Source organism: Nannospalax galili, unplaced genomic scaffold (assembly GCF_000622305.1).
Source record: "Nannospalax galili isolate Female #2095 unplaced genomic scaffold, S.galili_v1.0 scaffold453, whole genome shotgun sequence".
Taxonomy (NCBI): domain Eukaryota; kingdom Metazoa; phylum Chordata; class Mammalia; order Rodentia; family Spalacidae; genus Nannospalax; species Nannospalax galili.
Genome location: NW_008334081.1, coordinates 2,529,006 through 2,547,957, shown reverse-complemented (window position 1 = coordinate 2,547,957; position 18,952 = coordinate 2,529,006). Strand labels below are relative to the sequence as shown.

The window sequence follows — 18,952 nt, the reverse complement described above, 5'->3', positions numbered from 1 at the left end:
AGACAAAAGAAAAATGAGGAGGAACCCAATAGAGGGATGCTTTTGGAAGCTCTCATCAAGAAATCCCAATGGACTATGATATGAATATTTGAAATTTGCCCAGTTCTGACTTTTTTCTGGTTCTCTGTCTAGAACTTGTAATGCTAACTACTCTTGCCTTTACTTCTCTTTCACATCCCCTATTCACCAGTCTTATCCCTACAGATAAGAGTTATGAAATTTGGGAGTCTTTTAGATAGACCCACTGAAGAGGTACCCCAATTGCCTCACCCTGCATCTCTGTTCAGCACGGAAGAAGCCAGAGCAGTCTATGTCTGATTCCCTATCAGCAATTTGGGCAACCTCGTAAGAGGATGGTGTGATAAGAATAGGAGGTAGGAATTGGCTAGGCAGTTAGGGTAAAAAGACCCCAAAGAAAAGTAGCCAGTTTCTTAGCTAAGTCACAATGTCGTTGGGCCTCTTAGCAACATATTCTGTTCCAAAGGCCAAAAATTTCAAAAGTATTTGGGAGCTTGTATGTAATCCTTAAAAGATTTAGGGATATCTCTTCAGAGGGGGGAATGTTAGAGTAGCCAAAAGCCCCATAAAAACAATAAATAAAGAAGAAAGAGTACATGAAGTTATCAGAAAAAAAGTGATGGGGAGATATGGGAGGAGTTGGAGAGGAGGGAGTGGGAAGGATTTGATCAAAACACCTTATATACATATATGAAATTCTCAATAAATTATTAAAATAATTTTTAAAAAAGACCCTCAATTTCAAAGAGAAGAAGTCTATGAGCTGCTAAAAATGAATCAAAATCTCAAGGCTTGGACCATCTTGTGTGAGACCCTCAGGCTGACAAGCAACCACCATGTCAGCAGGGCCCGGCAGGAGGCTGACCACCTTCTTGCAGGAGTACGAGCCTCTTAGACCACAGTTCAGGTTTAATCTTCCTTTAACATCGGTGACTGAAATGAAAGACAGCAAGAAGGACAAGCACCACAGTGCAGCCCTAGGAGTGTTAGTGTTATAGCCTCAGTGAAGGACCTCAGTGCCAAACCTCAGTGGCCCTGAGTCTGAGACACATGCACACCCCACTTCTGAATGCCCACTTTCCCATAGGGAATAAACCAATGTCTTACATGAGCATTGTTCTCAGCTTCAGAAAGTCATTGTGCTCTGGGTTCTCCACCTCCACAACACCCCACGGGTAGAGACGACCTCTGACTTTCTTGCCTTTGGCCTCTATCAACTGATTGGATCCAACCACGGAGAATGGAATACTGGCCTAGAAAGAAACACAGGGTAGAAGGTAGCAGAGAATCCCATGTTTACTGTAAAAACAGGGATGGACACAGGTCTGGGTCACTGCTGCTTCATTATAATGTGTGGTGTTCTGAGACAGGATCTCACATGTAGGCCTGTCTGGCCTGGAACTGGCTATGAAGATCAGGATGGCCTTGAACTCAGACATTTGCCTGCTGCTTGCCTCCCAAGAGGTAGGATTAAAGGTGTGTATTACCATGCCCAGCATCAATTACAGTGTTTAACTGAGAGCTAAAGGAATATACACTTTACTTGGAAATGTCAAGCATTTTCCTCCTGGATAAATTTCAAACAAATAACACTTCCAAACCTTGAGTAAAAGTTTTCTAAATATATTAACAGCAAAAATACAACTGTAATAGGACTTTTAAAATTTATGTTTTATGTATATGTATGTTCTGCCTACATGCATGTGTCTGTGGAGGCAGGAAGAGAGTGTTAGACCCACTGGAACTGAATGAAGTTAAAGACAGCTGTTAGCTGCCACATGGGTGCTGGGAACCCCAGTCCTCTGCAAGAGCAGCAAACACTCTTAGCTGCTAAGTCAATCTCTCTAGTCTCCTTTCCAGTCTCTTGATGATGAAGCCTTCATGGCCAAATTTTTCCTTTTAAATACACGTAGACAATAGGAAATGGGAGGAGCTCCCACTGTGCACCTCAAGCCAGTTCTTACCTTGAGGAGTCTAGTTTGCTCTTTAAAATCTTCATCTTCATCTGATTCTGCATCAGGTAAGTGATAGATTTTGATATTATGCTCTTCAATTTCATCCAAAATCTCAAAGAATAACAAAAACAGGACCAATTTTAAGAAACTGCATTATTATTATAGTTAACTCTAACTCATATTAGAAATACGCAAGAATCAAGCTGGGCGTGGTGGCGCACACCTTTAATCCCAGCACTTGGGAGGCAGAGGCAGGCGGATCTGTGTGAGTTCAAGGCCAGCATAGCGAGTTCCAGGTCAGCTGGGGCTACAGGGAGACCCTGTCTCAAAAAGACCAAAAAAAAAAAGTAAGAATTATCCATGTATCAATGATCGAGCTGATTTGTTATTTTCAAGTAATCTGAAAAACTACTGAAAGGATTAATTATGCTTGATATGCTTGAATTTTGAGGGGTTTTCTATCCATAACAACAACAACAACAGTAACAACTACACACCTCCACTTTCGACATACAAACCAGGAGGAAAGCTAATGACAGCTCTAATACAACAGCTAAACTGAAATTACTCACACATTATCTGCCAGGACAAGTGCCAGAGGAGACCTAAGAGACACTACATGCGCAGGAAGTCAGAGAGGCCTAGAGTACAGAAGGAGGGGACACAGTTCAGACAGAAAGAATGTGTGCTGCAAGAAGAGGTGTGTTTGGAGAATAACAAGAAACTGAGAATATGGACCCTAAACTTACACACCCCCCAAAACATCATTTCTTTTGATTTTTGCTTATGTTTTGAGACAGTCTTCCTATAACTCCAGCTGGCCTGGAACTTGCTATGCAGAACAGGGTGGCCTTGATCTCACTAGGATTAAGGTGTGTGCCACCACCACACCCAGCTTTCTTCTGTTTATACTTTTTTGTTTCTGTCATTGCTTATTTTTATTTTTTGAAACAGTGTCTTACTATAAAATCCACGCTGACCTATGATAGGAATGTGTCTAGTTGCAGAGATGCAAAGGGCAAATAAGACAGCTGGTCAGAGCAAAACCAGGAGAATACGCATTCTGCAAGCACAATCATCGCATATTCAGACACCAAAGCACTGTTCGTTCTGTAGGGATTATGGGAGAATAGTACATAATGAGACTTGACTATGTTTTCAAACTGAAAAGTCAAGTGGCAGAGGACCCAGGTTCGAATCCCAGCACCCACATGGTGGCTAACAACCTTTCTAACTCCAGTTCCAGGAGATCTAACACCATCTTCTGATCTCTGTGGGCATTACATGACATGGATGCACTTACACACATGCAGGCAATACACTTATACACACAAAATTAAAATAATAAATACTTAAAATAAGAAAAAGAAACCTAGTCTTCATAGACTTCCAGGTCAGTTGGGACTACATGGGTACCCTGTCTCAAAAAGAAACAAACAAAATGATTCCACTGTGTAAAAACAAAAACATACACGGACTATGTTCTGGAAAGCTACATATTTAACAGTTCCTCCTATAGATAAAAATGATTTTTTCAAAGGTAGGATATCTCAACTGTTCTTAAAAAGTAAAAGATGGGGAGGGGGCAAGTAAATGATATAAAAAAAAAATTTTATTTATTATTTTTATTTTATGTGTGTGAGTGTATTGCTTGAATGTATGGTAAGTGTACCCATGCTGTGCAATGCCTGCAGGTCAGAAGAGGGCTTTAAATCCCCTGGAACTGGAGTCAGAACAGTTGTTAGCTGACATGTGGGTGCTGGAATTGAACCTGGATCCTCTGCAAGAACAGCCACTGCTCTTAACCACTGAGCCATCTCTCCAGCCCCCAGATAATTATTTTTTAATACTATATAGTGCAGTCAACAAAGAGGCTTTATAGAGATACACAGGACACCACAGAGACAACTGGTCAGTGTTGGACTAGCTGGGAGGTGAAATGCATCAGCAGTGGACAGCTGCAATAATGCCATCTTCAAAACTCATATACACACCCTTAAACAGACCGTTTTCAGTAAAGCACTTGGGTGAGATAATAGGCCTTCACAGAGATCACAGTCCATGCTCCTGTTAGTAACCTAAGGTTTACAGGAGCACCTGTACTCAGCCACTTCCTCCTCACTGAAGCTGCTTTTAATCTACGAATTTAAACAATACAAATTTGAGCAAAAAGGAAAAAAAAATACCCTACAAATATTAAATGCTCTTTGATTTCCACTATGCAATTCCAAGTGAATTCTGCAGCCCTGCCTTTGGCAACTGAAGTGATGTCTTCCTTCCTGCTTCCTGAGGGACTGGCTCTCACTCACCCTTTTCTTCAGCCTCTCCCGTTCCTTCAGTGTGAGAGTATCTGCTTTTGCAATGACAGGCACAATATTCACCTTATTGTGAATTGCTTTCATAAATGCAACATCCAAGGGCTTCAGCCTAAAAGCAATGTTTAAATGTTATACATTTATGGAAAGCATAGGGACACAACATAAAATTACTGAAGCTACTGTAATACAACCAAGTTTCCAAAATAAACAAACACTGACCCATGTCCAAAGGGTGAAATGAAATAGAAGCAGCAGTGCACTCTGTTGTCAACGATGTGCCTCCTGTTCAGTCCACTCTCATCATGGAGGTAGCGCTCAAACTGCTCATCGATATAGGAGATAATCGTCTTAAAACTAAAACAGATTCAACAGTAATCATGGGGCACAGAGACAGGTAGTTCTTCACTTCAGAGGGAAAACAAGTTCCTCTTCCCTTTCTCGCCTAGTGTGTTTAACAACCCGTAACAGAAATTGACTCCTTGGATTTGTTTTTTTCCTTTTCATGAAACTGTGACAAGTACTAAGCAGCTTTCCTGAAGCACTGGAATCAACAGCCTGAACACATGAGATTGCAAAGCACCTGAAAGGTGACCTCTAAGGTTAGAGTCACATGCTTTCTGTTGGTGGGTTCAGAACCAGTAGGAAGCAGAAACCTTGATTTCCTTACTTGTGAAAAAGATGTCAAAGAGCAGCTGCTTACAGGCACTATGACACAAACTTTACCTCCTTCCACATGGCTGCAGTTCAAAACAGCATTTCATTTACATCTCAGAGCTCATCCGAGTACTCTTAAAGAAAAAAAATAATTCTCAAGCTGAGCACAGTGCCTCACTCCTGTAATTTTATAGCACTCAAGAAGCTGAGGCAGGATGTTTCAGATAAAGGCTCATCAAGGTCAGCCTGGACTATTTACAGTGAGACCTATCTTAAAAAACTGACTGCTCTTGCAGAGGACCCAGGTTTGATTCCCAGCACCCACATGGAGGCTAACAGCCATCTGTAACTCCAGTTCTGAGGGAATCTGATGCCTCCTTCTGACTTCCACGGGCACTGCACGACATGGGTACACTTACACACATACAGGAAATACACTCACACACGTAAAATAAAAATAATAATTAAAAAAAAAAAAAAAAAAAAACCCAAATAGCCAGTATTTAATGCTTTAGATTATTATTAGGTATACCAACTTCAAGTGCTGCTACCATTGTCTATAAACTTATATACATTAGATTAAGTTAATGAAAACAAAGGCAGAACACTGGGCACTTTGGGGGCTCTGCATACTGTGGGTTCATACCAATCCCTACAGTTGATGGCATCCCCATAGCCAGGTGTGTCCACTACTGTAAGGCGCAGCTTGACCCCTCGCTCTTCAATCTCAACGGTTGAAGCTTCAATTTGGACAGTTCTTTCAATTTTCTCTAGAAAAGAAACAAACTTAATAGAGAATGTGCCTCATAATCACATTAGCATCCTAAAGTAGAGTTTATACATTATTTATGTTCTTATAACAAATGACTTGGAAGGTCACTATCTATCTTTGGAGGAAGGTGCTCAGAAAGTAACATGATTGTCTAAAACGATCCCAGTGTCAACAAGGCAAACACCAATGTTAAAGATTATAAAGTTCAGCTTGAGAGCATTAAAAATACCACTATTAGGGCTGGCAAGATGCTCAGTGAGTAAAGGAACCTGCCACCAAGCCTGTCAACCTGAGTTTAAAACCTTAGAACCCATATAGTAGAAGAGAACCAACTCATAAGCAGTCCTCTGATCTCCATATGTGCACCATGGCATATGCATGTCCATATATATACATGTACATACAAGCACACAAACACACTAAATAAATGTAATAATATTAAAAATATTTAGTTCTGAAATAAAGAAAACTTATGAATTAATTTAAAACCGAATGAAAAAAATATTGGTGAAAAGGTTGTAAGTCCTCACTGCTGTAGCTCAAGATTCAGACTCTGGCTTTGTAAACTTAATCCATTCATATAAACAAGTATTTATGGAGCTGGACACATAGCTCAGCAGTAGAGCACTTGCTTAGCATGGAGAAAGCCCTGGATTCAACCTCTAGCACTTTAAATCAAACAAACGTATGTATAGATGCCAGTGTTCTATACTGTAACATGGAGACAATAGATGATTTAGACATAAATTCCTATACTAATTTCCTACACATATAACATTTTTTAAAGGCCACAGTGGGGATTGAACCTAGGGCCTCATGGTGTACTTCAAAGGCTCTACCACTGAGCTACACCTGCATCCTTGTAGGTAACATTTTTAATGATATAAAACTCAAATAAAGGGTAGATATATAGATAAGTGTAGTTACACCCAAGATCTTAGAACCTCAGATGCAATACACTTTCCCTACTTCAGTGACTAAAAAAACACAAAGCTAAGGTATGATGTCATTTACACATTCTAGCAACTTGCAGGTAGAATTTAATTTAGAGTAATGTAGAATTTTTACCTGCAGCTCCAGGTATAATTCTTTCTGGGTAGAGATCAGTCAGGAATAGGCTGTTTATGAGAGTCGATTTTCCTAGACCGGATTCACCTTAAATGAAAATGACAACCTGTCATGTCCTTCCACAGATGGTTGTTAAACCTGCTGACCTTTCTATGTGGTTGGCAGACACTAGAACTTGACCAAAAATAGGATGGACAGAAGTCCTTGCTCCCATGGAGCTTTACAGACTAGTATAGGAAATGTCAGACAAAATAGTCATCACTAATTCTGGAGAGCTGTGAGTGTTACAGCTGAAAAAGGATGAGATACAGGTGATACCTCAACAAAGGTACTGGCAATGCTTGTTTTGAAAAGTCAGTTGCAGGGACTGGAGACATGATTTAGCAGTTAAGAACACTGGTTGCTCTTCCCAAGGACCCAGGTTCAATCCTAGCACCCACATGGCAGCTAACAACCATCCGTCCAGGGGATTCGCAGACTTCCTCTGGCCTCCAGGGCTTTGCACCACACGGGTGCACTTAGATGCACGCAGGCAAAACACTCATACATGAGATAAAAATAAATTAATTAAAAAAAGATCAGTCACACCCAGACATGGTGGCCCAAGCCTGTAATCCTAGCACACGGGAAGCAGAGCCAGAGCCAGAGGTAGAACCAGGAGTATCTCTGTGAGATGGAGGCCAGTTTGATCTACATAATGAATTCTAGACCAGCTGGGGCTTCAGGGAGACACTGCCTTTAAAAAAAAAAAAAAAAAAGATAAGTTGCAGGGGATGGGGAAATGGTTCCATTGGTAAGTGCTTGCTAGAGAAGCATGAGGACATGAGTTCAGATCCCCAGCATCCAAGAAAAAGCCAGGGCAGTAGCACATGTGCCTGTAATCTTAGTGCCAGGAAGGTAGAGACAAGATCTTCAGTACTGTGGAAAATAGGGACTCTTAAGCTCCAATAATAAACCCTGTCTCAAAAAATAAACAAACAAATAAGGTGGAAAGCAACTGAGGAAGACAACTGACATTGACCTGTCTATACCTGCACACACACGCACGCACGCATGCCCAGGTCAGTTGCAGTTTCCCAGTTCTACCACTAGATCATTATTAGTCTTCACTTGAAAGATGTGATATTTCACTGGGCACAGCTTTTGGGGAACAATTATAAGAAATGTGCTTATGAACCCAGAACATGACAAGACTGTCGAGCTGAACTGAGAGTGCCTCACTGTGCTGTTCACTTTTACTAGTGTCTCCATCCTAGCTATGAGTTTCTCAAGTAGGTGCCACAAAACAGAAAAAAAGACACCCAAGACTTCATTGTTTTTTTAAATTTTTAAACAAATCTAAGTCCATCATGAAGTCCAGTGAGACTCATATTCCAAACTCTCCTGCCTCGGCGTTCCTTGTCTTGGAACTCTAGGACTGCCACAAAAAGCCTAGCTTAAGAGACTTTGTTTTTCTTAAGATTTATGTTTAGCCAGGCGTGGTGGCACAAGCCTTTAATCCCAGCATTCGGGGAGTCAGAAACTGGTGCATCTCTGTGAGATTAAGGCCAGCCTGGTCTACATAGTGAGTACCATTTATTTCTTCCCTCCTTCCCCTTCCTCTCCCTGTAGCTCCAGTTGGCCTCCTGTAACTATGTAGACCAGGCTGGCCTTAGCTCAGAGATCTGCCTGGCTCTGCCTCCCAAGTGCTGGGATTAAAGGCATGTGTCACCAAGCCCAGCCAACCGTTACCATTTATAACTGGGGCTACTATGAAAAAAGTGGCTGTCAATATTAGCATACAAGTCCCTATGGATAGAGCAGGATTGCTGGGTTGTAATGATTAGCATTTTATATTTTCTTGTCAGCAGTTGGAAGAGTTCCAGTTTGTCTGACATCCTTGCCAACTCTTGCCTGGACTCCAGCCTTCAAGATTCCAGCCTTCCAGTGAGGGAGCTATGATGTCTCACTGTGGTTTTCATGTGTACTTTCCAGATGAAAAAAAGGTGTACATCTTATATGGGTTTCTTAGCCATTTTGTTATCTTCCTTAGTAAAATGCCTGTTCCAATCATTTGTCTCCTTTTTGTAATTGCATCATTTGTCTTACTAAACCATTAAAGACTTTTACATATTGTGGATACAAATCTTTCAGGTATAGCACTGAAAATACTCTTGGTTTATGGCCTAACTTTTTAATTTATTGGTGTTTTAAGTAACTTTTCTTCTTTTTGTTAAAAAAAAGATTTGTATTTATTTGTATGCCAATGTGTGTATGTGTGGGTGCCAGTGGGAATCTAACCCTAGTCCACATGACAGAGCTCTTATCTACTGAGGATCTTTCCAGCACAAGTAAAGTTATTTTGAGGCAGGGTATCACTGTTACCCTGGCTGGTCTCAAACCCCTAAGAGATCTGCCTCCCAAGTGCTGTGATTAAAAGATATGCAACCCCACACCTAGCTCCAAGGTAAATTTTTAAATTTACTTTATGTGTATGAGAGTTAGGAACACATATGTGTTAACTGCACCGTGCTGTGCAATATCCACAGAGGTCAGATGAAGTTATTGGATCTTCTGGAACTGGAGTTACAGACAGTTGTTAGCCACCATGGTGAGTGCTAGGATTTGAACCCTGGTCTTCCGCAAGAATGGTCAGGGCTCATCTCTCCAGCCCCCACAGAGGTAAATTTTTAATGAAATTAAAGCATTTTTTTCCCCTTGTGGGAACTGTTCATAGTCTACTGAAATATGCTTTACTTTAGTCATAAAATTGTTTCTCTATTTTCTTCTAAAAATTAATGTTTTCCCCATAGTTATCTAGTTGGTATTTTAAAAAATATTTATTTTTATGCGTACGAATGTTATACCTGAATTTAAGTGCACCTGTGTCGCGCAATGCCCACAGAGGACAAGAGAAGCTGTTGGATCCCCTGGAACTGAAGTTACGGCCAGTTGTTAGCTGCCATATGGGTGCTGGGATTCAAACCCGGGTCTTCTGCAGGAACAGTGTTCTTAACTGCTGAGCCATCTCTCCAGCCCCCTAGTTGGTATTTTTTAAAGATTAACTTTCCACTACTGAATTGTGGCAACTATGTCAAAAGTAACTCATCTTTGAGATGTGGATTTCTTTATGGGCTGTTGCTCTGTTCAGTTATCTCTACCACAGTGTTTTTAGGATTGCAAGTATTCAAATCTAGTTAAGTCGTCTGACTTGATTCTGTTTCTAAGCTGCTTTGTCCAGGCCTTCTGTAATTACATTTAAACAGTATTAAAAGGCTGGTAAAATTCTTTATTGGAATAAAATTAACTCTTATATGTCAACTTGGAAAAGGGCATGATTGGGGCTGGAGAGATGGCTCGGTGGTTAAGAACTGGTTGTTCTTGCAGAAGACCCAGGTTCAAATCCCAGCACCCACATGGCAGCTAACAACTGTCCATTAAGTCCAGTTCCAGGGGGATCCGACAGTCTCTTCTGTCCTCTGTGGGCATTGTACGACACGGGTGCACTTAACCACATGCAGGCAATATACGCATACACATAAAATAAAGACAATAAAATAGAAAAATAGCATGATCTTAATAGTTTTCCAAACAGGGAGCAGACCTCACAACTGATTTCCATGTTGTTTAATTGCAGCAGTTTTCAGCATAGTCTCAACATATTTGCTAAATTACTAAACAATGTGTTTTTATGCTACAATAAACAGTGCTGTCAAGGTTTTATACCCTTCTTCACTAACCTCTACCCTCTTCACCCCCCTGGGCCTTTGGTATTTTAAGATGGTCTTATGTAGCCCAGGCTGGCCTCAAACTTACTATGTACCTAAACTCTGGGCTTAAAACTCTTTATGTTCCTGCCTTTACTTCCTGAGGGCTGGGATTACAGGTGTGTAACAACATATCCAGCTTGGTTCTCTTTGTAAAGTTCATTTTTTTAAAATTATTTGTTGGTGGGCTGGAGGGTAAAAACACTTGCTGATCTTAGAGAAGACCTGGATTTAGTTCCCAGCACCCACATGGCTCACAACTGTCTGTAACTCCAGTTCCAGGTTATCTAATGCCCTCTTCTGGTCTCTGTGGGCACCAGGTACTGCTCATGTGTTACACATACATACATGCAGGTAAACAATCAGGTACATAAAAATTTTAAATACATTTTAAAAATTGTTGGCAATATACAGAAATAAGAGTTAATTTCTATGAATTCAACTGGTATCTGCAATGTCACTAAAATTCACTAATCCATTCTAGTAGTTTTGTAGATTCTTTAGTAACTTATTTTATATATCTGGAACTGAAGAAGCATTCTTTCAGCTTTTCACAATATAATGCTATATTTCAGAACTGTAACAGGGTATGGTGGTATCTTTAATCCCAGCACTCAGGAGGCAGAGGCAGGAGGAGCTCTGTGAGTTCAAGGGCAGCCTGGTCTACATAGTGAGTTTAGTGAGTTCCAGGCCAGCTGGGGGTAGAGGGAGACTCTATCTCAAAAAGACCAAAAAATAAAAAATAAAGAATTGTAGTATACACCTTTAACCAGGTTGAGAACTTTTCCTTTTATTTCTAGTTTACTCAGTTTTGTTCTTGAATGGATTTTTTATTCTTATGAATGTACTTTTCAGATAGCATGGTTTTCTTCCTTTTGATCACAGTAGAGAACACTCATTCTGGATAAACTATGTGTTCCTGTAATAAGCGCCATTCATTTAGTCAGCTGTCCTATCACTAAATTGCTTTGAAATTAAGAATGTTTTATCAGAACTGATAAATTTGGGAATATCAGCAAAATGAAATTTTCACATTTTTCAAAACTAGAACATAGAAAAATGTACTTCTGACACATACACATCAAATACCTACCAGCTACCTCAAATCACCAAATGTTACAAGCCACACCCACTATGCCTAGTATGGAAACTTTATAATCTATCAGCAGACAATTCACAAGTTCCCAGCAGCTTAGAGCTGAGATCCTCTATGCATCCAACTTTAGACAAACTCCAGACTTAAGTCACAGTGGCTTATTTGGTTAGTTTCTTAACCACTGGTCCAGGTTTAAATAGTCCTCCCAAATTCCTGTTGAAATTCAACTGCCATTGTAATATCAGTGGACAGAAACTTTATGAGGGTATGAAGGCTCTATCCTCAAGAGATTAATGCTTTTAACTCAGAAGCGGCTGTTACAAAAGTTCTCCTTCACCCTGTGTTGCTGTCTGGAACGGCAAGAAGGACCTTTTACAATAAGGTCCTTTGTCATTGGACTTCCCAGTTTCCAGAAATATTTTCTTAATAAATTACCTACTGTATGGAAGCCTATCAAGAGAAGTAATTACACAAGATCTCTCTAAAAAGCCAAGAGTTAGGAGTACGTCCTACTTAGCTATATTCTGAAGTTTACAGGTATGATTTATGTTGCTTTTACCTTGAATGTTCAGTGTGGTTTAGTGAATCTAGAGCTTTTACTACTGCATTCAAGCTGTTCATTAGCAAAAGGTCTCCACTCCACCCCTATCCATTCAAAGACTACAGGACTGCAGCTATAACTTCTTCACACTCGATATTAGGAATCTGCATCTGTTTTTATTTGCTCAATCAAAAGAGGCTTATCAATTTTACCAGTCTGGATTTTAGTTATTTTTCTGTATTTTGTCTTTTGTTTCCTGTTCTTTTATTCTTCCTGAGTTTAATACGTTCTTGGCTTTCAATTTTATGATAAAAATTTTGATGAGTGAATTTAACCTTTAAAAAATTTATTTAAGCCAGGCATAGTAGTGCATGCTTTTAGTCCCAACACTCAGAAGGCAGAGGCAGGCAGATCTCTGTGAGCCCAAGGCCAGCCTGGTTTCTAAGCTGTTTTCCTGTTTTGTCTCAAAAGACAAAAACGAAACAACTAAATATTTTATTATTTATTTTTGTATGTATCTCTGGATCCTTCCCTCCCTCCCTTGTTAAGCGTTTGAAGTTCACTGTTTTCCTTTAAGCATACAGTTTTATACTACAAATTCTGATATGCGATATTTAAATTTTGCTTTGGTCTTTCGTTTTCTCAAGGTCTCCCTGCAGCCACAGCTGGCCTGGATTCGCTAAAGAGACCAGGCTGGCCTTGAACTCACAGAGATCTGCCTGCCTCTGCCTCACAAGTGCTAGGCCTAAAGGCATGCGCTACCACACCCACCTTTTAATTTTTTTTCAACTTAGAAGTTTTGTTTTGTTTGAGACTGGGTCTCACTATGAAGCCTTGGCTGGCCTGGAATTTCCTATGCAGATCAGGCTGTCCTTAAATTAAAAATCCACCAGCCTCTGCCTTCTGAGTTTAAAGGCATGGGCCATCACGCTTGGCCTTATTTTCTGATGTCAGTTATGATCACAAAACAGCGTCTATGTGGTTATCAACTTTTTGATGCATACTGATGCTTTCCTGTACTCTTCTAAGATACTTTTCATGTCCCATGCAGTAACTTCTGTGAATGTACTACATATAAATGAAAATAATATACAATTAAACTATTCAGTATACTGCATGCAAACTGAATCAAATATTCTGTAATTTAGACAGGTGGGACACACTCAAGGAATGGAGGCAGGACTAGCTCTGGGCTACAGTTTCAAGACCAGTCTGAGCTACATATTGAGACTTTGTTTCAAAAAACTAAAGACTGACAATGCAGCTCAGTGGCAGACTACTTCCCTACCATATGTTAAGACCTGGGCTCAAACCCTAGGAACTTGGGAGGAAAATTATTTCTGTACGATTTTTATGTACTACTAAGAAAAGAATGTTAAAAAAAAAAACCTCTTGACAGATTTTTCTTTCTCTCAAATCATGTATTTTGGAGCTGTCACTCTTCACACACATTTATGATGATGCTCTTTGGAAATCATTCCTGTCTCCTTACGTTATTACACTAGCGGCAGACCTGAAGCCTTCTGTGTTACTGGCATAGCAACTTGTTTCTTACGAATGAGTTTGCGTAATTTTTTTATGAGGCAGGGTATTATTCTAGACTAGATACGAACTCAATACAGAACAGGATGGCCTTGAATTTCTGATCTTTTTGCCTTTACTTCCCAAGTGCTGGGATATAAATATGCCATGCCCATGCTTGGTTGTTTTCTTTTTCCTTTGGTTTAATTTATTCTTTTCCTGCTTCCTTTGGGATTGAGTACTTTTTAATGTTGTATTTCATCACTGAAATGGGTTTTTAGCCCCACAATATTTGTTCTCAAGACTACAATATGTATCATTAATTTATCAGACTTTGTATAATTACATTTTTTTGCGGGGGGGGGTTCTTTTTGAGACAGGGTCTCTCCCTGTAGCCCCAGCTGGCCTGAAACTCACTAGACCAGGCTGGCCTCCATCTCATAGAGATCCGCCTGCCTCTGCCTCCCAAGTGCTGGGATTAAAGGTATGTGCCACCAAGCCCTGCTTAAATTACATTCTATCATTTCACATGAAATGTGAAATTTAAAACAGCATGCTTTGAATTTACCTTCTCATCTTTCATGTGACCCTTAATTTTACTTCTACCATGTTTTACACAATTACATTTGAAAGCAACAACACACACAGTCTTTTCTATTTACTCAGCATACACGACATCTTCATCGCTCTCAATTCCTTAATGTAGATCAAGTTTCCATCAGAAATCCTTTTCTTTTCAACCCAAAGAACTTCATTTAATCTTCTTGTATAATACAGGGCTGACAGTGATAAATCCTCAGTGTACCTGTCTAGAAATATCTTTATTACATCTTTTTAAAAAAAGATTTTATTATTTTTATTTTATGTGTATGGGTGTATTGCCCTAAGTATTTTTTTTTCATTCAACATTCATTTATTTTTTTGAAATATTTTTAGAAGAAGCATTTCATTATAGCTTTAACATACTCAATAACAATTTCCAGAGCGAAGCAACATCTCTTTCAAAAGTGGCTATAAAATTTTAAGGTTCGCTGTTGAATTAATACAGTTATACAATATTGAACTCAGTATAAGCCCTGTAAGACATAAAATTGAATGAGTTTTTAAACCTTTAAAAAAGATCATTTCATTTTAAAATACACTGTTTCTTACAGAAAGACTTTTTGCTAATAACACTGAGATGTTGGCACATGCATCTCTCATCTGTACGCATCTGATTATTACTAGCCATAATCAGTTGCACTTGGATCCTTGGCACCTGATGGATATAAAGTCATCGGGCAGATTTCAATGGTAATGTTTATCACCTCTACTAATTAACATGACGTAAATTTTTATGCTTCCTCCTCAAATATAATTGTTTTTAATTTGTTTTTTTTGTGTATATCACACAGAACATCCCAAACCATCTTGTTCAACTATACACCCACTTCCCAGATGGCACCCTCCCATAGCCTCCCTCCCCCTACTAGAGCCCTTATACTCTGATATCCCTGCTACTGTCTGCTGCATTGTCAGCACCCCAGCCGGAACCACTACTTGTCCATCTGGTGAATCTAGTCAGCCTATCTAGAGGTCTTTGTTTTAGGAAGGTCAGCTGTTCCTCATCTAGCAGCAATCGATTGTCAATACTCCTTTAGGTAAGATTGGGGTCTGCTGTTCATTTTCCCAGTTCTATTCTGGGTTACTATCTGGGAGACCCCTGGGCCACCCTGGCCAACAGCTCAAAAGAAGGTTATCTCCTATCTGGCATTGTTGTTTGTCATGTAGCCTTTACCTATACATATGGACTGTTAAAAAATTAAGAAAATTATATTGGCCCCTTTAATCTTTGGTTATATTTTTTAGAAAGTCACTTGCTCAGGGGTTTCTCTGTTCCTAGTTTCCTGATGAGCCAGTACTCATTTTTCACCCTGGATCCTCTGTACCATCTTTCTTTGTCTTCTGGCTACTTTTCAGGTTTTACTTTTCACCTCTATTTCTTACCTATCTGGTTATTATGTGCCCTGTCATGTTTTCTTTACATTTGCCTATTGTTTCTCAATAGATTGGGACAACCTGTTTATAATGGGCCTTAGGGTTATTTTTCCTTTTTTTAAACTAGTATCTTTTGGACTCTTTGAATCTAGGAAAATCCATGCTTTAATAATTCTGTATTTGTGCATTCAGCAATTTTCATCATATAATGTAGAACATTTTCAGGCATTATTTTCTCAACCTCTGTTGTTTATCAGACTGCTCACAGGCTGAGACTATGCTAAACTCGCTCTTTTAGCCTTTCCTTTTCTGTGATTAAGTTTGGAAACCTCCTATTACTCCTCTTCCTCTACAGTGTATACTTTGCTCTTAGGCCTATCTTGGGTATACATATAAGTGCATGTGCACATGCACATCCTCAGCTCTAGGCCTACTGAAAAAATTTCATTTCATATGCTGCTTCAATTGCTTAGGATTCAATATGGTTCTTCTTTGTGTCTTAAACTTACCAGAATCATGTTTTTCTTTAAGTACAGGAGTATATTTAAAATCCTCGTTTGTCAATCCTATTATCGTTGTTAATTGTAGATCTGTTTCTATTGCCTGGTTATCCTCTTGATTATGTTCTGTATCTTTTGCTTCTTGGCTATCAAGCAATTTCTTTTTTTACACTGGATGTTGGACACTATGAATACCACATTGTGAATGGCTGAATTCTGATTTCTCTCTTTCTTTCTCTGAGACAAAAGTCTCATTACATAGCCCAGGCTGGATTCCAACTTGGGTCCCTCTTTCTCCAGCTTCCCATTCGCTGGAATTACAGACATGCACCACCATACCTGCTGATGTCTTTCTTTAATAAAGTGATGATTTTGTCTTGGGGCTGAGAGATGCCTCAGGGATTAAGAGCACTGGCCATCTGTAACTCCAGTTCCAAGGAATCCGACACCCTCTTCTGACCTCTGCAGGCACTTACATACATACAGTCAACACACTCATGCACATAAAATAAAAAAAATAAAGTGATGTTTTTGTCTTGGCAAGTAGTTAAGTGACTTGATCCTCCAGGTTTGTTTATAAGCTTTTCAGGGAGAGATTACAACAGACTGTCTACATAAGCCACACTCCTAAGAACTCTGGAGATTCTACTAAGTACCTTCAATGTTCAACAAGAGTTCTGCATTTGAATGGGTGGAATCCAAATGTTTCTAACTATATGCAAGCTTTCTAGGCCTCTGCAGTCTCCAGTTCAGTTCACTGTCTTGGGTGGTTACATGTTACCTAGCTTGAGCAATCTATACCCTAACTCATATAGATTAGTGTTGTTCAGCCAATATCTCAGAAAGATTCTCATTGTATAATTATGGAGTTGTTTTTCTTTTTGAGAAGTCTGACTACTCCAGGTTCAATTCACTTCAGTTCTGTGTTCTTGATTTACTCCATTTATTCCACTCTCCCCTCCTAGGTCAAGGGCAGAAACCTGCAGTAACTTGATCCATCCATATAATTTGTTTTTCTTCTCTAAAGTACCCAATTCTTGCACTTTCTATGGCCTAGTGTTTTAAAAGAACTATTTCATTTATTTTGTCTTCTAATTATTCATAGCAGGAAGTCTAGCCTTTATTTCAGGGGCTAATGAACTTTGGGCATCAGTTCAAATCCAGCCTGCTGCCTTTCTTGTAAATGAAGCTTTACTGGAACATGACTACGTCATGACTATGGCTGCTTTCCCACTGTAAGTATAAAGTTGAATATTGTGCCCAAACTGTAATGGCCCATAAAGACCTTTACTATGTGACCCCTTTATAGAAAGAGCTTACTGACTCTAAATAATTATAACATAGCCAATAGACACTGCCTATTTTTGAGTGCTACATATTAAATAACATGACAGAGTACAATGGTCCTCTCTTTTCAGCTAAGAACCTAAATTTGTGTTTTTATTACTGTCATGAAATTGTGCTCCTTAAATATGTTGGCATCTACTTACCTTCAATAATAATACCAAATGTTGGGGAGAGATGGCTCAGTAGTTAAAGGGCACTGGTTGCTCTTCCAGAGGACCCAGGTTCAATTCCCAGTACCCACATGGCAGCTAACAACTGTCTGTAACTATAATTCCAGGGGATCTGACAGGCCCTCTTCTAGACTCCGAGGGTTTACACGACACAGGTGCACTTACATATATGCAATATATTCATACACATAAATTTTTTTTTTAAATCCCAAATGTCCTTCATTTCAGATCTGTGAACTTATAGTCCTAAGAAATAATCATTTGTCTTAGTCAGGATCATTTGGCTTTTCAAATGCTTACCTCATTAGCTTTGAGAATTCTGCTATTGCCAAAACTGAATTAAAACGTGATGTAGTTAACAGAATGAACAGTTCATCATTAAAGCTGCTGTGGTGGTACATGCCTTTAACCCCAGTAGAGGCAGACACATCTCTGAGTTTGAGGCCAGCCAGGACTGCCCTGCCTTAAAAATCTATATCAAAGAAGAAAACAATGACAAAACAAAAGCCCCAGATCATCACTGAGCTTCTGATGCTGAAACACAATATATGCCAACCATAACACATTATGATGTACAATAGCAATATATAACATCTGATGTAACAGAAATACATTCAAGCAACCATTCCATTTCAACGGACTCTCACTTTATTTTTAAGGAATTAGTATTTTTAAGATAAATATAATTAAATGAGTAAATTAGCCATTTCTTTTTAAAAAATTAGCAATTTGAATAGGCAATAATTCTGCAAATCCATCATGAACAGTATCTCACAGATCTGGGGGATGAAAAATTTGACAGTGTCTTAAGAAGATGGTTCCAGCTTGGTGTTGAGACAATGGTCAATGTCAACTGGGCTAGCTATCATACACAGGAAGCCTGAGTGGGCTGGAGGTGCTTCTAAAGTATGCCATCTACACAGCCACTGGCGGCCTCAGTTCCTTGACTTGCAGACTTGCAGATGAAGGCCTGGCGGCTGGCTTCCTCCAGAATGAGTGACTCCAGAATGAGTGAGTGACTCAAGAGAAGTCAAGTAGAGAGCCAGTGTCTTTCAGTAGCATACCTTAAAGTCACATCATTTCTGCAATATCCACAGGCTGTACTTAAACCCTAAAATAAGGGGGGAATTTTGGCAGCGAGTTGGCTCAATGGTAAGGTAAAGGCATTTGCTTGGTAAGCATGATGACCCGAGTCATCCCCAGAACCCACATAAAGATGGAAGGAGAACCAACTCTACAAAAAAAATGTTGTCATATGACCTACACGTA

General features: G+C 39.5%; 1 protein-coding gene across 4 annotated transcripts in view; it reads right to left on the bottom strand.

The window, feature by feature from the left end:
* The window catches only part of Septin2 (septin 2), a 39,580-nt gene that overhangs the window by 8,671 nt on the left and 11,957 nt on the right, over window positions 1–18,952 (bottom strand). For all 4 annotated transcript variants that reach the window (XM_008829153.3, XM_008829152.3, XM_029561660.1 and 1 more), the window contains 6 exons: window positions 6,786–6,872; window positions 5,592–5,715; window positions 4,511–4,645; window positions 4,283–4,400; window positions 1,983–2,084; window positions 1,126–1,271 (listed from right to left, as the gene is read on the bottom strand). In XM_008829153.3, the coding sequence (XP_008827375.2) occupies window positions 1,126–1,271; window positions 1,983–2,084; window positions 4,283–4,400; window positions 4,511–4,645; window positions 5,592–5,715; window positions 6,786–6,872 (712 nt within the window). The remainder of the gene's footprint in view (window positions 1–1,125; window positions 1,272–1,982; window positions 2,085–4,282; window positions 4,401–4,510; window positions 4,646–5,591; window positions 5,716–6,785; window positions 6,873–18,952) is intronic.